The sequence below is a fragment of the Hippopotamus amphibius genome, chromosome 8, assembly GCF_030028045.1.
Source record: "Hippopotamus amphibius kiboko isolate mHipAmp2 chromosome 8, mHipAmp2.hap2, whole genome shotgun sequence".
Classification (NCBI taxonomy): Eukaryota; Metazoa; Chordata; class Mammalia; order Artiodactyla; family Hippopotamidae; genus Hippopotamus; species Hippopotamus amphibius.
Window position 1 is genome coordinate 144133978 of NC_080193.1, and position 26158 is coordinate 144160135.

Here is a 26158-nt window from a genome sequence, read left to right on the forward strand (position 1 = left end):
TTCGGTCTTTTTTTTGCTGAGCGCGGGCTTTTAGTTGCAGTGAGTGGGGGCTATTCTTCATTGTGGTGCGTGGGCTCCTCATTGCTGTGTCTTCTCTTGTTGCGGAGAACGGGCTCTAGGCGCGAGGGCTTCAGTAGTTGCAGCACGTGGGCTCAATAGTTGTGGCTCACGGGCTCTAAAGCACAGGCTCAATAGTTGTGGCGCACGGGCTTAGCTGCTCCGCGGCATGTGGGATCTTCCTGGAGCAGGGATTGAACCCGTGTCCCCTGCATTGGCAGGCGGATTCTTAACCACTGCGCCACCTAGGAAGCCCTCATCATGCATTTTTAACATCTCTAACACGAGTGTTATTATGAAGATCAACTTCAGCCCAGCACAGAACCAACTGAACGCACATCCCTAAGATGGGAGGCTGGACTTGGCCACAGGGAAGAGCAGCTTGACTGCTCAAACCTAGAAAAGTAGGCATTTTACACCCAGGGGACCCAGATGTGAGACTCAGTAAATCCAGCCCTTCACAGAGTCCCTCAGCCAGACTGCACCTGTCATCAACAGAACCGGAAATAAGCTGAATCCCGCGGTGTTTTCGGAGGGCCTGTCGGGCACAGTGCTCTACAGAGGAACGGCCTCATTCTGTTCCCCAGGCTCAGCCTAGGATCATGCTGCATAACGTTTTGTAACCTTATCTTTATAGAAAGCTGAAAGCAGCCAGAGCGCTCCGGTAGCACTGGGTTCTGATCCTGGCCTGCCTAAGCCAGTCATCACCTCGAACTCCTCACTATAAAATGCCACTTCCCCAACCAGTGATCACAAGGGTGACACAGCACAGTTAAGATGCCCGTAAACTACAACGCACCGCACAGTGAGCAGCTTCCGGGCCATTATTACTGGCCAATCCAAGATGCCTGTAATGGTTTTAACAAGGAAAGTCCCAAAGCATATTCAAAAGCAAACACAACCTCTGAAAAGTCAAGAGCTGCTCAAAGTCTAGAAAAAAAAAAGAAACCTTTATTTACAGCCATGGGAATCCCACAGGAGTACACAGAACACATAATGTGCACAACACACAAAACGAAGCTGGGAAGCCGACAGCGCGCGGCGCCCGGCCCGCGGCGCCTCAGCGCCCTATCCGCACCACCATCACGGTGACGTTGTCCGCCGAGCCCCGCTGCACGGCCTTGTTGGCCAGCCTGTTGCAGGCAGCTTCGTAGCGGGCGTCCATGGCAGACTTCCCTTCCCGGCTCTGGATCTTCTCATCCTACCGGACAGGAAAGGGGCGCCGGTGAGCGGGGATCCTGCAGCCCGCCACCCTCCTGAGACACCACTGCCACGAGGAACAGCTGCTCCCCGGTCCTCACTGGGCCGGGTGGGACACACTGACCAGTGAGCCCCCTGGGTGGAGTTCCCACTCCCAACAATGAGGACACGGGAGGAGGGGCCTCGGGACTCGTCCTAAAGCCCAAGTGCGCTGGGACAGCTGGCACCCACTCCCTGATGAGACTTCTTACCTCAAGGCAGGACAAGATGAAGTTCACGGCTTCTTCTGGGGTAAAGACCTTGAAGAGGCCATCACAGGCCAGCAAAATAAACCTACAACGCCGAAAAAAAACATAAATGGGTTTTAGCAGCAAACTTTATAAAATGGCCTGGCAATGGAGGTAAAAAGTATTTGTCCAACTACTCAAAGGCTAAGCATTTTTAAAAACCAATTTAACTTCTACAGAACAAAGGTTAAAACTACTTAAAAACACCTGGAGGTGAATTGTTATACATCAACATTGGGGCTACACTGTGTTCACCAACGATTATGGGTTAACCCAAACCCACTTCCTAGACAAACTCTAGGAACATCACCAAATAAAACCCACCCGGTGTTATGGTAAAGACATGCTAAATTTCTACCACCACATGCCTCGAGCTATTTCCCAAACATAAAACTGACCTTTGGACTTAAGGACTGTTCTTACGCACTTACGTGAAGGGAGGACACCCACCCACATTCACCATTTGAGAACAGGACTACCTCCCTTTCCAAGCCCCCTCTAGACGTCCCAAGGAAAGTCCTTCTGAACCATGGTGGGTGCGGTGTGACGGTTCTGGTTCTCCTAGTGCAGTTTCCCCTCAGCTCTAACACCCAGGTCCTGGTTTTCCTCTTTCAAGTGGGCATTCATTCAACAAGTATTTACCAGGCACATGGTTCATGCCTGGGACCTAGTGGCGGCACAGGTCCAAGCAGGTGCCGGCCCCTTCCAGTGAGGTGACAGCCCTGAGTGACGGGACAGACACAACCGTGACCCACAGAAGAGGGGACGCGCACAGCACACACTACAGGAGGCAGACGAGCCTCTGCGGAGGCACCATCGAGAAAACAGGAGGCGCTGGCGGAAACGTGGCCCGAGACGCTGAGGCAGGTGGGGGCGGGGACGCCCCGCAGGCAGGGCCGCGGCGAGGCTCTCCTCCGCAGCACTGGCCTCCCGTCTCCCGTCCGCGGCGCTGAGCCCACCCCCACCCACCTCCTAACAGGGCCAGGGCCAGTGCGCCGCTCCTAACAGCCTCTGGGCTCCGTCCCACTCCAACCTCCAAGCTTGCCTGCTGAGGGCTCCCGTCACCAGGCATGGTGCCTCATCCTCAAGCAGCTGAGAATTAGGGGCTGGACCATGAAACAAGCGGGGGCCCTTCTCAACCTAGCTCGGCTCCGCTTAAAAACCTCCCACGATTCTCCACCAGTGACGAGCTACACTTCAAACTCCTCGGCCGAGAGTCCAGGGCCAAGCACCCTGCCATCACTATGAGGACTCCCCACTGTGGCATGTGCCTGGACACATTTCATCCCGTCCCACTTCAGTGCCCTCGTGCGGGTGTCCCCTCTGCCAGAAACCCCTGCTCCTGCCTCCAACAGGGGCGTCCCTTCCCCCACAGCCAGCGTCCCCCAGAGGGCCCCACAGCCCTGGGACACGCTGGACCAGGATGCCCGTTCACGCGTGCTCCCCACCCAGACTGTGCACCCCGCAGGAGCAGCGATGGTATTTATCTATCCCTGCACCTCCCGGGCCTGGCGCAGGGCCCGAGGCGTGGCCGTCCACTCACCACTCAGGTTCACCACGCACGCTGGAAGAAATCAGAAGAGAGGCAAGACCGTGTGTGTGCACACCCGTGCCTCTGGGAGCTTTTACCTGTCGTTGGGGGTCAGCTGGCAGCGTCTGATATCTGGCACAGAAGTAACCCCACAGCGCTTATACTGCCCATCCCCGATGGAGCGGGACACCTCCAGCACGCCCAAGACACGCCCGTCCCTAAAAGGAGGGGAGAACATACTCAGACTCCACGTGACAGACGATGGGTCACAATACTCAGAGTCTGATCTTAAAAGCAGAAAAAAGGGATGGCGTGAAAGACGTTAACCTGTGGAATCCACATCTCTCAGCCTCCCATAATACACAGCAGCATCTAACTACTTTTGTGCTCAGTCTTCATGGTTCTGGGTCACCAACACCCCTGCTGCCCCGGCACCTCAGCCCAGCGGCACACCGGTGGGAGCAGCACCCCCTCCAGCTGGCACGTGGCCGCACTGGGCCTAATCCATTGATCTGCCCACAGCCCAGAGTCACACTGGACTGGGTGGGCACCAGGCTTTGTTGTTCTGTTTTGTTTTTATCTTAAAGCTTCTCGCGTGATTCAGCCATACCACCAGGGTTACAAATAGCTGGAACAGAGGGATATTTTGCATTTCACTCTAATCAGATTTGGAAAATACCTGAGAGTGACTATTTCCAGATTTGAAAGCAAGTTTTCTTTACCTCGGGGTGAATATGATTTGATGTGACTTAAATGCAGGCGGTGGTGTCTGCACAGCACCACACTCCCCCATTCTACTCGAGGTGAGGACAGCAGATGAGAAGGTGGCCCGGGAAGACTCCACGTCGTGAGACAGAGTTTTGGCAGCAGGGTGACCGTCCCTAGCCCGACGCGACAGTTCTGGTGGTGTCCTTGCTCTGTGACCTCCGGCAGCTGCAACCTCCCTAGCACCAGACCCTCATGGGTAAAACCAGGAGAGAACCCACCCTTGACAAGGTGAGTCTGAGAGCTCAGCAAACAGCAAAGCTGTGGGTGGAGGTGCAGTGTCACCATGGGGCTCCCGAACAATGGAACAAGCTCTGGAGATGCTATGTGATGGACACATGCGGCCGGCAGTTGCTCGTGGGTCTGGGTCTGGCCTGCTGTCTCGGAGTCAGAATTCAGCCTGACTCCTGGTCCTTCGCTGTGCCCACAAAGTCACCCTCCCAGTGGTCACAGCTGAATCACCAGCAACGAAGACCTGCTGGTATCTGTGAAGAGCTGAGCAGTCTTCTCAAGCACAAACAGTAAAATGTACAGCAAGAGGGACTGAAGTGCAAGAAGCAGAGCTGAAGTGTGACACGGGTGGCGTGTGTGTGGGTTCCTCCAGCCTTAAGAGCGCCACTGAGGAAACAACTCAAAGCATGAGCACCATGAGAAGCCAACAAAGTGCTTCCTCAGGCCCAAGGGCCCAGGCGCCTGGTGTGCATCCACCCCCACCCCGTCCTACACACAGCTCGTCTCAACAAGGCTACGCACAATGGCAGGTCCTGAAGACCCCGTTACTACCAGCACAACTCGGCACAGAAAACGTGGACCAACTCCTGAGTCCGATGAAGAAAAACGTGTGCACCGTGACACAGAAGCTGCCATGTGCATCCTTGTTTACTGAGCGCAGTTCTACACAGAGTGGAAATCTTACACGCACTCAACTACTGGAGCGACGGGAGAAAGCAGCAACAGACAGAATCACAGACCCAGGAAAAGCCACACACACTTCTGAACCACACAGCAAGCTGGCTGTCACTCTGCCTGCATCTCGTGTGACAGGTGATGTAAGACGTGCATGTGCAAACGCCAGTCAGCTCCAGAGGCCAGTGCCAACTCGAAGGCTGTGTCACAGAAGCACGAAGCCATGCCACCTACCTGCATGGTCAGTGACAACTGAACAGGACCACACCGGACCAGGCCCGTCCGGAACCACCACGTGGGTGCGCAGGCTCACACTTCCCCGCCCGCCCCAACCCTCAAGAGAGCGCCTCCACACGCACCCGACACGCAGCCAGCTTCCTGAACGCGCACGACAGGAAGCCGCGTGCTCTGCGGCGGGTGCTCCCCAACAAACTGCTGAAACTCCACTCTCTTCCCGCTGCCCTCAAACTTCTCCCCCAAGACCACCATGCTGAGGAGGGAGGGAGTTTTCAAGTCCCCACCCACCAGCCATCTGCCTTCCCTCCTAGCCGTCCACAGGCCTGGCCTCCCGCCCTCGAGCACTTGCAGCTTTTGCTCCACGCGGCTTTGTGCCTCATCTCCCTCCCACCTGCCCAGCAATCGGAGCTGTGCCGTCCTGTTGGTGGCAAAGTTGTCCCACAGAGTCCCCTGACCGTAGCTCTTTCTGCTGCTATTTTCTGTCCCGCTTCTTCCCTCAATCAGAGAGGGAGGCACTGAGATGGCCCACCTGGCTGCGAGGACAAGCCAGACCCTGCTCTGATTTCAGCTCCTTTAGCAGGCGAGCAAAAGCAGGGACACTGTAGTCTCTACAGGCTCGCAAACCTAAGGCTGGGATGTGGAAGCTCCATCTTCTCCTGACCATCCCAAGACTGCAGACGCCAAGATGTGCAACGTATTAACACGATGGGTGCTGCAGAGGAGACTGCAGGTGTGATTCCGGAATGAAGAGTTCCTTCTGTCATCAGAGACCTGTACCAGCACACAGGCACTGCATATCTGACACTAAATGCTACATGTGCAAGCTTCCCTTCAGATGTTCAGTTGCCTTCCTTATAAAATAAACATACAACTGTCTTCACCTTCTCTGAAGAATTCACCTGAAGGAGTGTAACGCGCTGCTGCATACAGTATACTACCGTCAGTGTAAGAAAGTAGGAAAATAAAAATATATACATGGGTATGCTTATTTTTGTAAGAGGAATCACGAAAGAATCAGGAAAGAAGGCTGAAGGGAACAGACGAAAACATGCCTCTTTACGTATGCCTTTTATTTAATTTACATAATTAACCATGTAAAGGTGGGGTCTTTTTCATTTTTAAAATCATGGTAAAATATATATAACAGAAAATTTACCATCGTAACTACTTTTAAATGTAAAGTTGAGTGGCGTTAAGCACATTCACTCCCAAACTGAACTGTGCGACCATTAAACACCACCTCCCCAGCCCGCCCCCCGCCTCCTGCCCCCAACAACCCCCATCCTACTTTCTGTCCCGATGATCCTGACCACTCAGGGACCTCATTTGTAAGTGAAATCACACAGCATTCGCTCGTCTGTGACTGGCTTATTCCACTTAGCAAAATGTCTTCAAGGTTCACTCATGTGACAGGGCTTCCTGCCTTGTTAAGGCTGAATGGTCTTTCCACTGCATGGAGAGACCATGTTTTGTTCCTCACGTCATCTACAGATGAACACGGGGGCTGCTTCCACCTTTTGGTTACTGTGAAAAACGCTGCTAGGAACATGGGTGCACACATATCTGTTCAAACCCACTGCTTGAATTTTTTGGGTGTATACTCTGGAGTGGAATGGCTGGATCATATGGTAGATCTATTTACTTGTTATTGAAGCACAGCTGACTTGCAATGTGGTGATGGTAGGTCTATGTCTAATCTGTAAGGAAGCGCCATGCTGTTGTCCACAGAGGCGGCACCATTTTACATTCCTACCCACGGTGCACAAGGGCCCCAATCTCACCATGTAAATGCTTTATAACACAGGGAAGAAAGCCCTGAAGTTGAAAGCAAAATGAAACTAATGATCATAATTAACCAGAGTGTAACAAAACCTCAGTGAAAATACTTATTCCATGTTTACACACAATACTCTGTGTATCCTCAGGGAGGCACACACTATGGATAAGAGAACCACAAGGAACTCACAGTCATTCAGTGATACTTCTGATGCTGATTTTCAAGCTATTTTGGCAAATAAACATACGAATGTTATTAGGAACCAAGATTTTCAGTATAAAAGACACTACAACTACTGAGTCAAAGAAGTTAAGAGAAAGCCCTGTAAGTGCTCAATTTGAATGAGAAATAGCAATCTAAGCTCACAGTCTAAAGTGTGTGTGTTTCCTGCCTCTGTCCTAGAAGAGACGCAGAACTGATGACACTGCAGTTGAAACATAAGTCCGCAGCACATGGAGCTCAGTTTTAAGACAGAGGCATATGTGTCTGCCGCAAGCCCCAGGAGCTCCCTCCCACCGGCCACATGTGAGCAGCAAGAGTGCCCTGCCTCTGCGGCTTGCATCAGCACCCCAAGGCCATAAACCCACCCACAGTGGAGCAAGAAAAAGGGGATAGGGAGAGGCAGGCAAGGGGGAAAAAAACACTAGTTTCCACAACTGTGGGCGGCTCTCACTCTGCAACACTTACCCTGCTTTCAGGGAGAAACGACGGTTCATCCCCTACTGATGAAGGAAAACCTTTCTGTAGGATGTCTGCTAATATGTGTAGCAGGAACCCCTGTGAAATAACTGGCTCCTGCAAGGATCACTAAGGGATGCTAAAACCATCAGCCTAAAGGCTGGTGGGAAACAATGTTCACAAGGTGCCAGAGTGCATCCCGGGGAGCACTGGCTGATCACACGTGGAAACGTGCCTTTCCCACTGGAGCCATCTGCTGTCACCACGTGGCAGCCAGCATGGACTCAGTATCAGCACCAGTGACCTTACACAGGCCTGAAGCGAAGGACTACCAAAAGTACACAGCCCCCCCCATCAAATGCTTTTGCTGAAAATGTTTGATCTGAATTTAAAGAAGCTTCTAGACCTAACTTCTAGTCTACAAGAAATACATGCAAGCAACTTAAAGGATACCACGAAAAAACAGTGCTGGTGACCCTCTACAAGTGCCAACTAGTGATACGATCCAAGCCTAGTAAAAGTGGAGACCATTCTACACTGAAAGATCTGTGTCCAAGGTAGATGCAAAAGCAGACCAGACCCTGGTTTCAAACACAGACACTCTGGAGACAACTGGGGAAACATGAGTACAGACAGGATAGTAGGTAACCTAACACAACCCAAGGAATTATTATTTGCTTAGGTGTTATGTCTGTAACTAACTTTTAAATAGCTCAGCCAAACTACACACATAAACAGACAAAGCAAATATGGCAAAATGTTAACTAGTGCATCTACGTGGTAGATATTGAAATGTTTACTATATTTTCTGCATGTTTCAAAATTTCAATAATAAAAGTGGGAACGGGTGGAGGAAAAGAAAAAGCTTGCCAACCCCGGCCTCAGGCAGGAGATGGGCCACAGCCTGGCCCTGCTGCTCAGGAACAAAGCCCCTGCTGTCTCTGAGCTTCCCACCCCTCTTCTCTAAATTGAGGGGCTCACCCTAAGCCCACACTGTTCTCAGTAAGCAGGGACTGGGAAACAGCAAGTAAATGCAATGCAGCTGACCTTACTTTCAGCTACAGGACTGCCAACGTCAAAATCTTTTTCCAAGGAGTTCAGGCAAAAGCAGAATTTTAAAGTCATAAGAAAGGGCAGAAAAGGTGATGCTGGCGCTAATGTGGGGGCAGCGCTCTCAGGCGTTAAAGTCCCCAGCGGTCACGGGGGAGGGGCAGGCGTGGCACCGCCAAGGTCTGCACCAGCCTACAGTTCCACCGATGCTCATGTCAACAGCCACACCAAGACCAAAATCACCTTCTACTAACCCAGGAGCTTTTAAACCAACCCTAAGAATTCTGACTCCTCTCCAGAGAGCTCCCTGCACCAATGGCTAGAATCAGCCTGGAGCAGTAACAAAGACTGCCCCAAATAAACAGAAGAGAACTACACTTCCAAGGACAAATAACCGCAGTCTACACTGGTATATTACTTCTCCCTTACCTCCAATAGGAAATAAAATGCTAATGGAATCAAACTGTAAGATGAACTAGAAAACCCCTCTGGTCAAATCCATTGCAGTGTCCTTGAAGTGTAATTCTCCTACCATGCAGAAAAGTCTTAACCCTCCTTTAACTGCCTGAGATGGCAGGTGATAAACTAGAGCCGGCACACAGTCTTCACAGGTGTAAAGAGAGATGAAACAGAATTGCTGGGGACACGGCCAGGGAAGCGCAGTCTCTGGGCTAGACTAGTTTTTCCCCAGGAAGCCCAGAGGTGATCAGCACGCACTACTGTCCTACGTTTACTGTCTTAACTACTTTAGATTTTCTCTCTGGAGAATCTGCCTAAAACTGTAGCATAACCAGCTGTGACAAATGACAGTTTTATGAAAGTTCCTAGGACCAGAGAAAATGGTGCAAACAGTGACCTTGAATTTGAGGCAGGTCTCCTCCTTTGCAAATGTAGGCAGGCATGTTTCTTGCACACATTTTTTGCTCCCACCTGGACACATGTGAAATCCTACAACTCTCGTTCACCTACTTCACCTTCACCAGACTGGACCTCAGACAGTCTCATCACGCTGAAGACCGCATGACACAGAATGCTCCACCCCGGAGGTCTCCCGGTGAACCCTCCTTCCCGGAGCTCCCGGCACTCCCTGATTACCTGACATTCCCTCCAGCCTTCTGTATTCTCATTCGTTCCTCATACTGGGTTGGATTATGCTCCTTGCTGAGGCTTAAGGCTGCATGTTTTTGACTCTCCTCGTTATAACGACACAGGATTGCCTGGGGAGATGGAGAGTATGACACTTGTGAAAGTCCACGAGCGCAGCGCCTGATGTTGCCAGGTAAAGAGAAAGGTTAACAACAGGGTTTCAGAGTCAGCCTCCTGTTGACAAACTTGTGTTCAGAGAATCAAGCATCTAAAGTATCAGGCAGCAAAGTGGTGCCACAGAAAATTCAGGGAGCAAAGCCCTGGGCTTGGGTCTCACCTCTGGTGGAATGACCACTGCCCACCCTCACCAGGCCGTTACCTTCTCATCTGTGACGTGAAAGGGAGGCACCTAACAAGCACCAAGGCCCCTTTAGGAGTTACCATTCAAGAGTCTACACAGGCAAAGACGAGGACAGTTTGGTGGGCTGACCAAGTACACCTCCACGTGTTCCCGCCACTGTGTGTACTGTGTGGTAACTTATGGACAAACCTCTTACTCTACAGAAGAGGAAGCCTGAGGCCCCGTGGATAAGCATCGTGCCTAGAATCACAGAGCATGGCCCCGGACTCAAACTTGGGTCTGACTCCAATCTCTTTTTTGGCCAATCTTACTCATGCTGTTTTTTTTTAAGTCCTTTGATCTAAACACCTATGTACTAGAGACAGTCCACTAGATAGATCCACTAGAGGATCACCAGAATAAACTCACTAGGGCAGGGCTACCACCTGCGATGCTCAGGACTGTACTCCTAGTGCCCCATATTTATAAATCACCCTAAAAGCAAAAGGGTTGGGGAGCAGCTACTTCCAGGTCTGAAGATGCTATTAAGAGCAGGAAGGTCACTTTGTCCAGTGACTGCTGAACAAGCATGGAGGCTGGCTGAAAAGCAAGCAGGAATGGAGGTGAACACCCGCTTCTGGCAGGGGAGGGGGGAGGGCCTGCAGAGGCCCTACGGAGCACCACCCTCCAGCTCTAAGTCATTCCCCACAACTGGGACTGGGACACAGGATGTCATCAGTGGGAAATAACTGGGTTTTCTCCCTCAGCCATGTGTACTGGACTCAACGGATATATGTTGCATCACTTAGCACTTTTCTAGTTACAGCTTTTGAGCTATTCTAAATCACGTGATTTGGAGAGGCAGGGGTTAATACGTTTCATTCATTACTGTCTGAGATCAGAGAAATGAAGATGAATATTTAAGCTACTTGCAGACCAATCAAATTCCAACTCACAGCTCCGTATCTGTCTGACAGCCAAGGTATAAGTCTTCCCAGAGAACAAACCGCCTCAAGCTTAGCTGCTGTTTCCTGACCCAGAACCTAAACTCTGCAACAGAACCCCTTGCAGCAACCCCACAAGAAGAAAGATTTCAACCCAGCCATCACCACTGCAATCTCATTCAGCAAGTGCTTGCCACAGTTCCTCCCCCAAGTGACATGCTGTTCCATACCCGACTATCTCCGAGGTTGGCGATATAAAGAATGTTGTCTACAGCCAGAACACACGTGGCAGTGGACCCATCTTTCCAGGCAGGCTTCCTGGGGGGAAACACATCGAAATACAGTCACCACCAACATGCTAGCACTTTGAGACTAATTTCCAGAGTTGACTGGCAAGTGTCTTATACTTTTAAAATGGATGGTTTCTTTGATATGTGCTTTTTTCTGTTTCAGATTTCCTTAAGTTATAAGAGCTTACGTGGTGCTAGGAACTTTTCAGACAGTGGGCATTAGCATTAAACTGTATCAGAAGGCCTGAAATGTGTTTAGGAAAACAACATACACACAACTCCTCTCACAAGTCTTCATGTGGTTACACTTACTGGCTTGAAGCCTGCTTAAGGAACTCTTCATCAGTATGCTTAAAAGTGTCCAAAAGGCATCTTTTCACGGTTTTCTCTACACTGATTACATCTCCTATTACAGAAGGAACAAAAGAAAACAAACTCTTAAGGAGGGAAGGTTATCCTCCCACCGCTGTCATTCTGTTTCTGTATTATGACCAAGAACAACCTGTACTTCCTCACCTATAAGTGCATCTGCATTTGGTTTTAGTGGTCTCCCAAGTACAAAGGCAAGACACTCACTCACACCCAAAGACATTCCACGAGAGGTGCCCATCACTCAGAGACATGAGAAGTTCCACACTAGGCACACCTGCACGGCCACTGCACCTGCTCTCCTAGAGCTGCCACCTCTCAGCCCTGCTCTTTTAGAGTCACCAGGGACTCTCTGCTAACGCCAGTGATATCTCACTGGTCAGCGCAAACAGCCAACACCAAGATGAACCTGGGCCGATTCAGGTTTCAGCCTCACCTTTAGGAAATTTCCTGATTAAGTTCTGATGCAAATTCTGTGCAGCGAATTTTGAGGCTCGAATTCCTCCATGTCCATCAAAAACAGCAAAATATGAAACCCGGGTACTGCAACAATGAACTGAGAGTCAGCGAGATTCTCATGGCAAAGATTACTCCTCTCCATTAAAGCTTTCAACTCTTACACAGCAAACATTAACATTACCTGAGACAAATATGTAAGTAACTTTCATGACATTTTAAAATCAAGCATTAAAAACACTTGTTTCAAAAATCATGATCTATTAACTGATTTTTCACTAAACTAAACTTCAGAACTTTTTTCTATTTAAAGCAGATTTAGTTTTAAACACTAACATACAGATAAAGTTACTGATCCAAGACAGTCAAAACTGTACGAGAGTAAGCAGTTTCAGAACTCTTGCTCAAACGCTGACTGATATCGAACTCTTAAAGCCTATGTTACCAGTCTTACTCCTATGCCCCTTTGAAGTTTTGCCAGAAAACTCACATACATAGAATAAATGGTATTAAAAAAATGTTTCAAGAAGGAAAGAACAAAAATGCCTATGAGAAATGACATTTTTTCTGCAGAGCTGCTCTTTTTTTGAATATTTTTGGAATTCCTTTTCAATCTGGGACATCGCGAGCCATGAAAAAGTAAACTTCCTGTGGCTGATAACTCAGAACCCCAGAGCGCAGCACTTGCTGGCTGCGGCCTAGGGCTCCCAAGCCAAATTCCCCGCCCCCGGGCCCCCAGAAGCCCCTCTGGCTTCAAGAGCAACTCCAAAGCACACTCCTGCTCTTGGCAAGCCATGGCTTCTCCTCCAGGCCTTTCCCTTCATTTCAGTTTGTGTGGCTGCAGGAAACTTTTCACTGTCTGTTGTCTTCTGGTGCCATTTCTGCCTTTCTGTTCTCTTTCTGGGCCCTCACGATCTGCACTAGCTCACGCTGATTGCCATTCAGTGCTGTTATTAGCAGCTTCTACCACGATCTCCTGGGTCACAGAATAAGAATACTACCTGCCAGAAGCTTTTCAGACACTGGTGGAAAGCAACACACCTCAAAGATAACTCCCCCAAAATAGGGAGAGTCATTTCCCAGTTAGCAGGGTTTCTCAAGTTCAACAGGACTCACACCTGGGGCTGGACAATCACAGGGCTAATCCGTGCACTGTAGGATAACATCCTGGCCTCTGCCCACCAGATGCCAGTAGTACATCCCCCTGTTGTGACAACCAAAAATGTCCCTGGGGGGCAAAACCAACCCCAGCTGAGAACTACTGATGTTGAATCAAGCAGCTCAAGTAATATGTCTTTCTAATAAATACAAACTGGATACAGTCCAGGTTCCCATCAGAACAGAGACTTTTACTGCATCGGGGCTGCTGGAGCGAGGACACTCACATGAGGGAGGAGGGGGGCCTACACTCCTCGGTGATGTCGTTGAGGATGACGTGGGCATCCTGCATCTCCTCCCGCTCGCCCTTCCGCTCAGCCACGTAGCCTTTCAAACTGAAGATCACCGAGGAGGCTAAGGAGAAGAGAACAAAAAGCCAATACAAAACTGTGCCCATCTCTCCAGAAGCCCTAGTCCCAGAGCAAATGAGAGGGAACTATGGCTGTCCTACTCAGCAGTGCCCCAATGCTGCAAACAAATAAGCTATACCCCTCAAGGCATCTTCCAGGCGGCAAGGCTGTTACAAAAATCAGACCACTGTTGGTCGGGTCCAGTCTCTGCAAGGCTGAGCAGTGGAGAGGAAACAGCAGACAACGGCAAGTTAGTACAGAATGGCTCCTCTTAAGAGGGCATTAAGTCAAAGCACCAGAGCAAAGAATGTGCTGTCTTCCCACAGAAGTGGGATTTGAACTGGAGCAAGGAATTCTGTGCAAATCTAGTCTGTCAATAAGTTAATGAGGGCAGAAAAATTCCTAGCTCAGAGAAACGCAAGTAAGTAGAGTTTATCCCAAATGCCCTGTTGGATACACTGGAAATATATTTCCATGCTTGAGGCTGGAAGAATTTGAACAAATGGTAAGATCAGTTGCTTTTACTTTGACGAAGGAAACGAAAAAGGAGTTCACTGGAAGTGCAGAAATTTCTCTCTAACGGCTCGTTTAAGCTTCTTTTCTGACACCCAGAGCCACGTAAGTGACAGAGGAAGCGCTTTTTGAAGAGCGGCTGCCAGCAGGCAGAGTGCTCTCCAGGCTCCAGGAAGCGACAAGCTGAGCCGAAGCCCATGTCTTCACAGCAGCGCTGGAGCAGGTCCTCTCACACCTCCACGTGCAGCCTTGCAGCCTCCACCCGCCTGAGAACATGTATGGCACAAGACAAAGTGGTCGGTGCAGTAAGTGAAAACCCACAGCTTTTTCACTTTAGCTGAAACTTTTAATTTCTTCCCCACTCACTGTGACATGTTACAAAGCTGACTACAAATTTCAATTGCTTTTTCCAGCCACAGGCTCTCTCTTGGGACGCTGCCTCCCAAGCCATTCACAGAATTCCAAGTGCTAACCAACAGGTTGGGGACAAGGACAGGTGGCCAATAAGCTAACCAACCACTCACTGCAGAAGGCTAAGCAAAAACTACCTGTGGTTTTTAACCCTTGAAGGACAAATGCAGGTTTCCTGTCTGACCAAAGGTGAGTAAGAGATGTACATGGAGAACAAAGCCAGCAGGGAAGCAAAAGCAAGCTTGGAAATCCATTTGCAAAAAGGGAACCCTATCTACTTCTTAAACACAGACATAAAAAGGAAGCAATGGGTTGGCCAGAAAGGTCATTTAGTTAATGAATACACTGTTCAATAAAGTTCTTGGTGAAAATAAAAAAGTCTTTCATGTTTACGTTAAACCAAACAAACTTTTTGGCCAACCCAGTATTATCGTTGGAAAGCTGAGCTTGTTTTTGCTCTGGGTTGTTTTACAATATGAAGTCTAATACATTTGTTTTCAAACTGTCTGAAAACCTTTACAAACTTTCTTTTCCACAAGCTCTTCACTGCCATTCTTCTCCTCTTCAGAGGTTTTTCTCTTTGCTCCTTTCCCTTCATTCTTTACCACCTGGGATATCGAAGTGTCAAGAGAACCTGGAAATATAAAGTAAAAGCCAGACAGAAACACAGCTGTAGACTGTTCGCGTCCCTAGCAGACCAGGCTCCCTGCCCCCCGCCCCTGGAGACAAAATTACATTCAAGCAAGACCTGGCAGAGAGGGAGGCACCGCAGTCACGGCTATGACTCTGAGGGATGGGGCAGTGGCTCAGACACCTACAGTGGGAGACCACAAATTAAGATCCAGGCCCTGCTCAGACTGACCATGAGAGGACATGCACAAGAGGCTTCCGGCTGGTAAAAACACACATTCATATCTTGGGGCTACGGCACAAACATGATGTTTTACATCCACAAGCCCTCATTCATAAATAAGTTTCCAAAATCTGCAAAGTGAAATATCCTAAACCAGTTCTAAAAAGTAACACATGCCCCAAAAAGGCTTAAAATGAGATAAATATCAGGTTTTAAGAACTGCAGGTATCCTGAAAAGCAAAACAGGACTGCTGAAGCCATTCCCACTTGCAAAGGGACAAACGTGTATTCAAAACCAGAGCTAAGAGCACCTGCAGTGTGTATGCATTTTGGAACAACAAAAGTCTAGTTTCAATTCTCAGTTCTGCACTTACAAGGGGGTGCCCTTAAGGCAAGTTACTTAACCTTCCAGCCTCAGTTTCTTCATCTGTAACAGGGAGAATACTGTCCTCTCAGAGGGCTGTTCTGAAAACTGATGCAGAGAAGGTATGTAAAGCATTCATCACACTGCCTGGTCCATCAAGTATCCAATAAATGGCCCTAAATATTCTCTGCATTTAGGTATAAAAGCATGCAACATTTATTATTCATTCAACTACTCGTTGCCAGACATTTCTGAGCAATGAGGAAATAAAGGAAGGAAACGTCCCTGCCCTCAAGAAGGGTCAATTACTTGCAAAGGACAGATTTCTGCAACTGTGTAACACGCACATCCCAACGCCACACAGTAAGGCAAATTAACTGGGACAATGTCACGCTCTCCTGATGGTCTCTTCATCAGCCTCCTGTCACTTACTGTTTGTGTTCCAGTTTTCCCAATGTGTATGTAAAAGAATCTTCCTTTCTTTTAAAGTGCAAAACAGAGAAATTTTTTAAACTGTTATTGACTTCTAAGTGAATCATGTGGTAATTAGAGAATGTGGTCTATATATGAAACTGATTCTTTACTGTGACTTGCTTTTTGGCCTAGAATGTAGTCAATTTTTGTAAATGGCTCTTGCCTGCTTGAGAAGAAAAATATGTCTTCTCAAGAAATCCTAAATATCGGATACAAGATTGGATTCTATATTAAAAAAAAATCAAGCTTGTTAATAATGGTGTTGAAGTCTTCTAAGTTGCTACTAGTTTACTGCCTTTTGCCCTGTGGATAATTAAGATGTAACTATGAATCTTCCTTTCTTTAATTAAATCTGTTAAGAGCCCTAGTTGCACACAACTTTCACTATAACTAAGAATACTGTCTTTATCAGGATGGTTTCAGGGTAAACTGTATGAGAATGCTGTAATTTTTGGTATGGATACATAGCCTGAAAACCTGAGAATTCTTATGTAAGACTGTGATACTTTTTCTAAATATACGAATGATACTAATTTAATCCATACTTTCTAGACTAATTCCAATGATTTTATGGTAATGAATTAATGATACAAAAATATACTTGAAAAGCAGCAAGTGTTCTATTTGACAACGTAAGGAAGGTTTTTTACACTAGAGGAAAACTGCACTTGAGAAAGGACAGCCTGCATCCCCGCTGTCCCGCACCACTGCCCTACCTGCCCCCTCCCTTTGGGGGAATTCCATGTGAGAATTCTCAGTTAGATGGAATAACAGATTCGTCATATATGACAACCTACAGGAATTGGCTCTATTTTCCCCTTCTGTGTAACTGGGGCATAAAAGGAAAAGTTAAACATTTACAGGAACAGGTAGAGCCAATGTTAATAGGCTTGACAGAAATCAAATCAAATCAACAAGAATCTTGAGAACATAAAAGGATTGACTGGAAAATAATTAAGTAAGGTCTTGAATTTCAAGAATTCAAATTCCTGCACATGGTCTGTACCAGTCCGTAGTGTCATTCCGACTTCATTTTCTTAAAATCAAAATTCTTTCTAATGTAAGTGGCATAAAACAGATGACTTATTTATCAGGAATACTGAAAATATTTTAACTGTACTTCATATATTCAGACATTTCTGCTGGATACATGGGGATCTGTCAAGAATATAACAAGGCAGACCCAGAATGACAGACTGAGGTTTTCTTTTAAACATTGATAACAAAGATCAAAGTAAATTACTGGACTCTCACTTCTTAAAGTCAGTTACAAGAGGTTCAACCCCAAGAAGTAAAAAAAATAATCACCAAAAAGTGATGCAATATTTAAGTATCTTTTTGCTCCCACCTGATGGTTATCTATTTAGGGTTTTTTTTGTTGGTTTTTTTTTTGTTTTTGCGGGAACTTAGTTCCATCACCAGGGATCAAACCCAGCCCCAGCAGTGAAAACGCTGAGTCCTAACCACTGGACTGCCAGGAAATTCCTGGTATCTGTCTAGTTTTAATAAACTTTACGTTGTATTATGATTTAATGTCACCCTAAGGCTTGTTACAAGCTATAAATAAACAGATTTTACATAAGAGTAACATACTACGTATTATTTCCATCAGCACATAGGACTTCTTTCCCTACCACTTACCTGAATCACCACTGCTGGCTGGTGGGAGATCATCAAAAAGCAAAGGTCCCCCTGACCCTGAAACACAGCAGAACACCGAGTGAACCCACAGATCCAGGACGAGGCTTCAGTGTCAGAATCCATCCCACCAGGACACCTACACAGGTCCTTGAAACAAACTCAAAACTCTGCGTCAATCCAGTGGCAACATACACTGTGCTACATACTGTCTGGAGCCTATTTTAAGTCCTATCATTTCAAAGGAAACAAAATCTGCCTTAAAGAGTTAAATCTTATTCCAGCTAGTAAAATAAACACTCAAATGAACCAGAGAAAACTGCTCAACATTTTTATGCAGTTTCTCGGGGCTAGCGACTAGTGGATTTTTCTGCCTTACCTGACGCCATGGATTCAAAACTTAAGACAGTCCAACACCTAAAACATCTGTGTGTTGAAAATGGGGGAAAGGGAAAAAGATTGAGACAACTACAATCCCAGGATGACACGTTGACACACACCTGGGAGAGCCTGAAGACTGTACCTGAGTCAGTACTGCTGGCCGGAGGGAGATCATCAAAGAGCAGAGATCCCTTCTGAGCTTCTTTCCCTAGAACACAGAACACCCGCTTAGAGAGCATTCGGTCACTGGCCAGATGCGATTCAAAGGGGGAGATCTTTTGAGATAAGTTTGCTATTAAATTCAAATCTTCTCCCCTCTACTGGACAAAGTTTATTTTTTAAAAATATTGTCTTGACAGTCATTTAATATGGACCTTTGTTTCCAACAGTTACAATCAGCATATTGTACTAGCAATCAAAGATGACCCAACAGGCATTTTATGGGCTATTGGGTGTTTTGAGGGAAACAAGTATTTTTTTTGATAATTTCATTATTGAAAGGAAGAAATATTTTTAAGCCTTTCTTTAAAAGTGAATCCTGGGAAGAAAAAACTAACTCTAGAGCAAAATAATAATTCTATCTTGGTACCTCAAGATAGAACTTCAGAGATAAAAGGACTCTTCAAAGATCTACAGGTCTTAAAAAATCTTATTTCAATACCATTCTGAATTAACCACCAAGTAGAATCTTTGACACACAAGAACAGAGATGCTGAGAGGCCTGACGAAAGCCAATCTGTCTTAACCTGGCATCCCCAGAACAGTGCCCAATTTAATAAATATCTATGAAGAAAATGAGGAATTTCAGATACTCCAAGATAAACTCAGGTGAAAGCCAGGAATTTTTCTATCTAAAAACCTAAAGATTTACCTGCCAAAAGTACTTGTCTTAAATGTTTTATACTCAATTATCCCTTTCCAGATAAAATTTAACCATTATTCCTCTTCCATTATTCCCCAAAATTTCTATTGAAGCCATGAAGTATATGAACTGGCCCACAGGAAAGTGGGGGAAACAAAGGGCTACAGATGAAGGTGTGGACATTCATGTCCTATGAAGTTCAACACACTGATCTTGTTCCTCAGAGTTCAAGTAGAGAAATGTATTCATTTAAAAACCAATTCAGTGTGTATGCTGCAAAAGTATCATCCATATTGTCTTTCTGTCTAGAAATGAGCTGGGTATCAATTCTACTTTTTAAAAAAAATAAAAATTTTACTAAAATGTATAAACTCCAAGGAAGGAAATTTCTTTAGGAGTCTTTAGGTCAGAAGTACATTAAATACCTGATAAATTCCTAATTTAACAAAAAGGAACTCTTCTGCTTTATATCCCTAATGCAAATGGGAAATGTCTACTCCATAAATTACATTTTTATCTCTTAGGACTGCCTTAAAGACATTAAGTAATTACAAGTACTTTCATTTTTCTCACACGTGACATAAAGACTCGACGGGAAGTATTCAAAAAACAGCATTAGGAGGACATGAAAAGGCATTTAGGATCATCATTTACTCACTGTAAAATCCTCCTGCAAGAACTGCTAATATTCTAGCAAGCCACTTCCAAGGAAAACTCAAACTGTACTGATCTAAGCATCAACACGCCCATGCTAACAGACTCAGAACTGAACAGGATGACCCAGGACAATCACACTGCATTCAGTGGGGCCAGGGCACCAAGGCATCTTGGGAGAGGGGGACGTTACAGTGAGGAGGCCAACCTGAAGAATAACCAACCCTTCCACTTATACAGGGTCAGATTCTAATTTTTGAATTAAACTACCCATCTAAATCAGGTCTTTCCAAATCCAATGTCCAATGGGGGAAGTCCTTTTTTACCCAAGCAATACATTTTCAGTCCTGGCAATCATTCCTCACAATAGTTTCCAACTTAGCACTAGCCTGGCCTCTCTCCTTTGGTGACAGCTCAGTCTAAGATAGTTCCCCAAACCTACCACCAGGCCCAGAGAATGCTGTGTCTTCCCATGCTGAATAGAATGAGCATCTCCTCTCCTCTGACACTCTGGAATACTGTGTGTGGTATTTCAATTAAACACAATGAGATCATCTCATATTTCTGTTGGCCACAACTGAGAATGGCTTATACAAATGATAATTAACATTCGCTGCCTGCCAGGAACTATTCTAGTGCTCTACAAATTTTAATGGATTTAATCCTTACAATAATCTTATGAGGTGGGTACTATTATTGTTGCTTACTGATGAGGAAACTGAGGCACTTAGGTTAAATAACTGTCAAGAGAGAGCAGGTGAGGAGTGGAGAACCAAACCCAGGCAGCCTCCTTTCCCAGCCCATGCTCTTGGCGAGGTGCTACACTGCCCCCACACTGTTCTAGAAACTTCACAAGGATCATCTCATTTAACCCTTATACAATCCCACAAAGAGAACCCCGAGGAGGCTCTATAAGATCTCTGGCATACCTTTTTGCATCATCAAAAAGATCAAAGTTAGAACAGCTTGCATCTAGATTCTTTAAAAACAATCTACAGGTCATAAATGCTATAAAGGGAACTTCTGGTTAGCCAGAACCTTACATTCTGTTTTGGATAAATAGTATTTCAAAGTATTTGGGGCTGCAGTCATTGGACCAAGTGTGACCTGACCCTAAACTTTGGAAGAGGCCCCTGACCTCAAGAACTCTCATAAAGAAAGAAATAAGACAGAAAACAAGTTTTTCATTACAGTTAATCTCATCTAGGTTTTTTTTTTTTAAGTTATCTGCATTCTGAAGCTAAGTCTACTGAAAGTTACACACTACGCTGAGAACAATACCCTTGGGCTGATCATGTTCATATTGCTAAAAGCTGCTACGTGCAATAAAGCAACAAAAAGCTTTCAAATATTTTGCCTAAATTGCTTCTTATACCTGAATTTTCTTTTCAACTATAAATGGGATACAGTCGACCTCCTCATCCCAGGACGTGGAACCTGTGGATACAGAGGGCCACTGTACTGCGCCGTTTTATTGATACATGAGGGACTTGAGCACCCTCTGATTTTGGCATCCAACGGGGATTCTGGAACCTACCCCCCCAAAGATACTGAGGGACGACTGTACATGTTTTCCAAATACCATGGAGGTATTAGAAAAAGGTCCCGCCTCCCCACCACTCTCCCCACCAGAGTAACAGTTTATTGTACTTTCCACTTCCCTTTATGCTCATGAACTTGTATATGCGCATTTTAACTTTTAACAGGTAGAAATATACTATATACAATACTCTAAACATACCATTCTTCATGTAAGCCATCAGGGCGTGCTCCAGACCGGCACACTGGGTCTAATGATTCTCTTCAACAGCCGCAGGCTACTCTACTGGGGAAGCACTGCCACTCACTTGTCTGGTTCCCTTACTCACGGGCAGGCAGGACGATTCTAGTTTTCTACATGACAAATAACACCACAATAAACAACCCTAGGCTTATGTCCTCATTTTATCTGCCAACTGCTTGTCAAAGAGTAAATAAATAAGTTGACAAATGCCAAAATTTGTTCCCCCAAAAGTTGTGGTAACTTTCACTCCCAACACACTTTATGAGAATGTCCTCTACACCCTCATTACCATCTTGCCAATTTTTAAATCCGATGGGTGAAAAATACGGCACATCAGAGATTTGCTAGGCCTTTCCCGTGACTGAGGAAGCTGCACATCAGTTCTGGCTGATGGGTCACTTGCACTTCTTCCTCTACCAACTGTCAGGACACATCCTTTGACCGTTTTTCTAATAGTTATCTCTTTTTCTTAATAATTTATCGGAGCCTTTCCCTTCCTAGGGATAATAACCTTTAGTAACAACTGTAACTACTTTCTCTCAGTTTATCTTTTACCTTGTGCTATTTTGCCTGTGGAAACTTATTTTTACATAGTTAAGTTCATTTTAATTTTTTATGACTTGAGTTTTTTCTTATTAACCCTGAAGTTTTACAATTAGTCCAATTTTTTCTAATATCTTAGCCTTTATTTTATATTTAGATGTCCAATTTTCTAAAAAGAAATATTTTGAAGATGGCCTGCCAAGCAAATATTTATTTAGTCCTTGACAGCTGACCATGAGTTTTAACGTATACTGGTGTAGTGAGAGAACCACCAGGACACCTTTAACTTGTTTGGATTGCCAAATATAAGCTGTCAATCTTTAAAAACATCAAGTAACACTTTTATGAGTATGATGTACCAGAGAAATTCCATTTCTATCTGATATTAACAAACATACTTCCTCTTTTAGGTAAGCTAGGTATACTGTATGTAAAAAACTTGATTTCACTCAGCAATCAAAACATGTTAGGGGTTGGGATGAAAACTCCGAATTTAGCAGAAATTTTGCAAACATTTAATGTGTTCTTTCCATATTTTTCTCCAGACCATAAAAATTAAGAGGCTTGGCATAGAAACATTAGATGTGTAAAACAAAAATCAAAGAACTAAATAAAATACACCTGATGTGACCTGAGCAGTGTGATATTTCCTCCCTGTGGACAGTTAGTGTTTTCATAAAATCCATTTAAGAGTGCATTTTTTCCCCTTATGAACAGCTGTGAAAGTTAACTCATAGAGTAACATCTACAAAGCAGCAGCATCTGCTAAGCACAGACCACGGGCCCTTTCTGTGCTAAGTCCTGCACACACAGCAATCTCTGTAATCTATGGGTTTACAGTAGGAGGCAACACTCATGTTTCACAGAAGCAGGAAAAGCCACAGAAGACAGTAAGAGCAGAGCTGCGATGGGAAACCCAACAGTCTGATATGTCCCAAACAATTCTTTTTGGGGACTGTGAAATGGCTGTCTTTTATTGTTCGCTGGAATAGCTCAGAAATGTGTGGCACCTACACATTCTTTGTGAGGGTCACGATGGTGCGACTTAGCCCCATTTCTCCATCCACTTCATGAAACCAACTTTACTTTCTTTTCATTCACTCTACATTCAATTTTATCAATCAACATGATCCACTTCTCGGTGAGAAAAAGTATGACATTTGAATTAAGTTTTCAAAAATCAAAGTATTTCCACAAAATTGTGAAATCAGATTCTGTTCTTGTTCAAATTTTTTTTTTTAATCTGTTATGATTCATCTCGTTGGTTTGAACTAAATGCCTGTCAAGATACCTTTGGGTCCTGATTTTGTCACTCACTTTAGTACTTCTCCCTCTCAGCTTTCTGCCATCTACAAATTCAGAAAGCATGCCTTCTTTGTTTTTAAAGCTATTTAAAAAAATACACTCAGGCTTCCTAAGTGGCGCAGTGCTTAAGAATCCGCCTGCCAATGCAGGGGACACGGGTTCGATCCCTGCTCCAGGAAGATCCCACATGCCTCGGAACAACTAAGCCCGTGTGCCAAAAAAAAAAAAAAAAAAACACTCAGCCAAGCAGGACCTGTGACAGTGTCAGTGCCCTACCCACAGGCAGGGAGTCGTTCACTAACCTACTCTTCAGGGAAGGGGAGTTTAAACGTCATACAGCACCTGTGCCACCCTGTCATCTCGACGAGGGTTGAACACGCCCTCCCAAGCACCAACTTATAAGAGTTATTAGGTTTTGTATCATTTCAAGGCTCCCTTTGCAATTAAGGAAAATGACAGGCTTATAGGCACATCTGCAAATTCAAACTCTGCCCCAAACATATTCAGATAGAAGTTATACTCCATCAACAGAGTAAGAAAGATGGCATACACAAGCCAGAGTTTTTACCCACAGCTAGAACAATCTAGAAAACAAATCTAAAAATCTACAAAATGAATGTTCGGTAGGGAAAAGTAACTGGCACCATTACTGTGAATACTGTGACTGTGAAGACTAGCCGGCCTGGCGGTCCACAGGTGACAAGCCAGCATCCAGGCACAGCGGCGGGCAGAACAACCCCTTCTTTGCGGACCTTTTTTAGGGTCCCATGTCACAGTACCCCTCCACGCTGGTATGGTCAAGCAAACTGGAGAACTAAACGTTCCCCAAAGAGCACACTGTTCCCTCTGCCTAGAATCAGAATCTCTGCAAATCACAAGTCTACCCATCTTCAGAGGCCCGAGTCCAGCACCTCCTCCTTCCCCACTCCGCGTCCATGAACTACAAACATCGCGTCTCTGGACACTCGGCATTTCCCACAGGCATGAACTTTAGCCATTTTCAATTTCAACCCCTTGCATTCGGAATTAGGCTCTTTTGAGTCACCTTCGTATTCCTTACGAACCAGGCTCTCCAAACCCCTGCTGGGCTGTCCAAAACCCGCCGCGGATTTCGGGACACAGATGCAGGGCCCCGCCCCCAGGCTTTCAGACTGAGGGGGGAGGAGGCGAGCCTGGAATCTGAATTGGTTTTTAGAGTTTTCCAAGTCCTCCGCCACCGAGTTCGGCCTGTAAATAAAGCCCTAGAGCACAGCATCCAGCTGAACATCGTGCACACGAAAACGGGAACGGGTCTCGCCAAACGCTGCCTGGCGCGGCTGTGACCCGCTGGACACCCGCGACCAGCCGCCCGGTCCTCGCGCCGCTGCGCCGCGCAGCTCCGAGCCCAGCCTCCGGGAGCCCGCGCCGCGGCCGGGGGCCGGCAGGGAGGCGGGCCCGGGCCACCGCGCTCCACGTCGGGGAGGGGGGGCTTCCCGGCGCCCCGGGAACAACCGAACACTGCTCGGAGGCGGCAGCTACGGCCAGAGGAGCAGAGACAGGGATCCCGTCTTCCGGGCCTCGCAACCTCAGGCACCGACTCGGCGACCACCTCACCTCCGGCGCGAGCACGGAACACCAAGCCGAACAGGACGCGGCCCGGGGCGCGCGCCCGGAACCACGCGTCCACAGGGTCGGGCGCTTCGCACGCAGGCGGACCCGGCGCGCGGCTCCCGTGAGGGGAGGGCGGCGGCCACCCGTGCGGGCCGCACACAAAGGGCCCCGCGCCGCGGCCCCTGCTCCCGCGCAGCGAACATGGCGGAGGCCGCGCGCCGCCCGCGCCGGTGCAGGCCGCGCTCGCCCTCAGGCGCCGCGGCCTCCAGGCCGCCGCCAGCTGCCCGCCCGCGCGCCCCGCGCCGGCCGCGCGGCCACCCGCTTACCGGCAGCCGGGCGCGGCGAGCGCTCGGGCTCCGGCAGGTCCCCGAACAGGTCCATGGCGGAGGCTGGGCGGAGGCTGGAAGGCGGCGGCGGCGGCAGACGCGCAGCCCGCGAGCGGCGGAGGGCTCCACACCCTGCAGCGGCGGAGGCGGCGGCGGGGCGGCGGCGGCCCGGGAGCCGTCAATCACCCGAAGGCGGGCCCGCAACGCCACCAATCGGCGAGCGGCGTGGCCCGGCCGCCCCAGAGGCCTGCGCGCGGGCGGAGCGGGGCGGGGCGCTGAGGGGGCGGGGCGGCGGCGCGCACGCGCAGAGATCTCTCCGCCGGCCCCCGGAAGCTGGTACCGTGGCCTCAGTGGCTGACGCGCTGCGGACGGCGCCATGCTCCCCCCGGGCGTCCGGCTCGGGCTCCCCCAGTTTGCTCCGGGCACGGGCGTCAGATGCCGAGAAGGCCCTTCCAGAGAGACCTGTCTGCGCTCCAGGGCAGCTTGCCGTGAGCCCTGGCGGCCCGGAAGGCGTCATGGGGTTTTGACGCGGGCTCTGTGCCTTCGCCCTCGCACCGCCGCGGCTGGCGCCCGTCCCTGGCGCGCTGGGGGCGGAGGCGCCGAGGGCCGGTGGAGCGGCCCCTTAGGATGCGGGGCGGAGGGGAGGCGCCTCTCGACTCGTCCGCCCGCAGCGGGCACGCGGCGCGGGAAGGGCGCGTCGGTGTCGGGCTCCCGAGGAGCGGGCCTGGCGCCCCGCCGGCCTCGGCGCTGGGCTGGACGTGCGCACGCTCGTGAGACAGCGAAGGGAGGCGCTCATTAGATGAAGGCACAGACGGGGCCCCGCTGCTCGGGTCTGAACACAGACAGCAGGTGCACGTGGTCCAAGCCCCCAGGGTGACCAGAGGTCCCTATGTCTTGGCCAGTAAGAGTGGCTGCTGCTGCTCCACCGATGACAAGTGTAGCCTTTCTCTCGTCCTCCTGCCGCTGAGATTCGATCTATC

The 26158-nt window shown here is 47.8% G+C and overlaps 1 protein-coding gene across 5 annotated transcripts; it reads right to left on the minus strand.

Moving 5' to 3' along the window:
• Nucleotides 1-993: 993 nt before the first annotated feature.
• ILKAP (ILK associated serine/threonine phosphatase) lies at nucleotides 994-25358 on the minus strand. 5 transcript variants are annotated; one of them, XM_057744991.1, is made up of 15 exons: nucleotides 25179-25308; nucleotides 21373-21524; nucleotides 21007-21068; nucleotides 18258-18323; nucleotides 18114-18160; nucleotides 17738-17794; nucleotides 14920-15039; nucleotides 13359-13485; nucleotides 11954-12060; nucleotides 11461-11554; nucleotides 11089-11176; nucleotides 9584-9705; nucleotides 3174-3293; nucleotides 1509-1590; nucleotides 994-1258 (listed from the first exon to the last, which is right to left on the minus strand). In XM_057744991.1, the coding sequence occupies exons 5-15, from the start codon at nucleotides 18121-18123 to the stop codon at nucleotides 1118-1120; spliced, it is 1068 nt and encodes a 355-aa protein (XP_057600974.1). In that variant the 5' UTR covers nucleotides 18124-18160; nucleotides 18258-18323; nucleotides 21007-21068; nucleotides 21373-21524; nucleotides 25179-25308; the 3' UTR covers nucleotides 994-1117. The 5 variants fall into 5 exon arrangements, with proteins under 5 accessions (XP_057600974.1, XP_057600973.1, XP_057600971.1 ...); XM_057744990.1 differs by lacking the exons at nucleotides 18114-18160; nucleotides 21007-21068; XM_057744988.1 differs by lacking the exon at nucleotides 21007-21068 and having other exon boundaries at nucleotides 18114-18323.
• Between the last annotated feature and the right edge of the window lie 800 nt (nucleotides 25359-26158).

What these genes read in the sequence shown, in the direction of transcription:
- ILKAP (XM_057744987.1), bottom strand. Translation starts at nt 25,233, where the DNA reads ATGGACCTGTTCGGGGACCTGCCGGAGCCCGAGCGCTCGCCGCGCCCG. An exon ending in TTTTGAATCCATGGCGTCAG is followed by an intron (nt 17,795 to 18,113) that starts GTAAGGCAGAAA and finishes GCTGTGTTTCAG; the next exon opens with GGTCAGGGGGACCTTTGCTT. An exon ending in GGAAAAGAAAGTTTGTAAAG is followed by an intron (nt 13,486 to 14,919) that starts GTTTTCAGACAG and finishes TCTTCTCCTTAG; the next exon opens with CCTCCTCGGTGATCTTCAGT.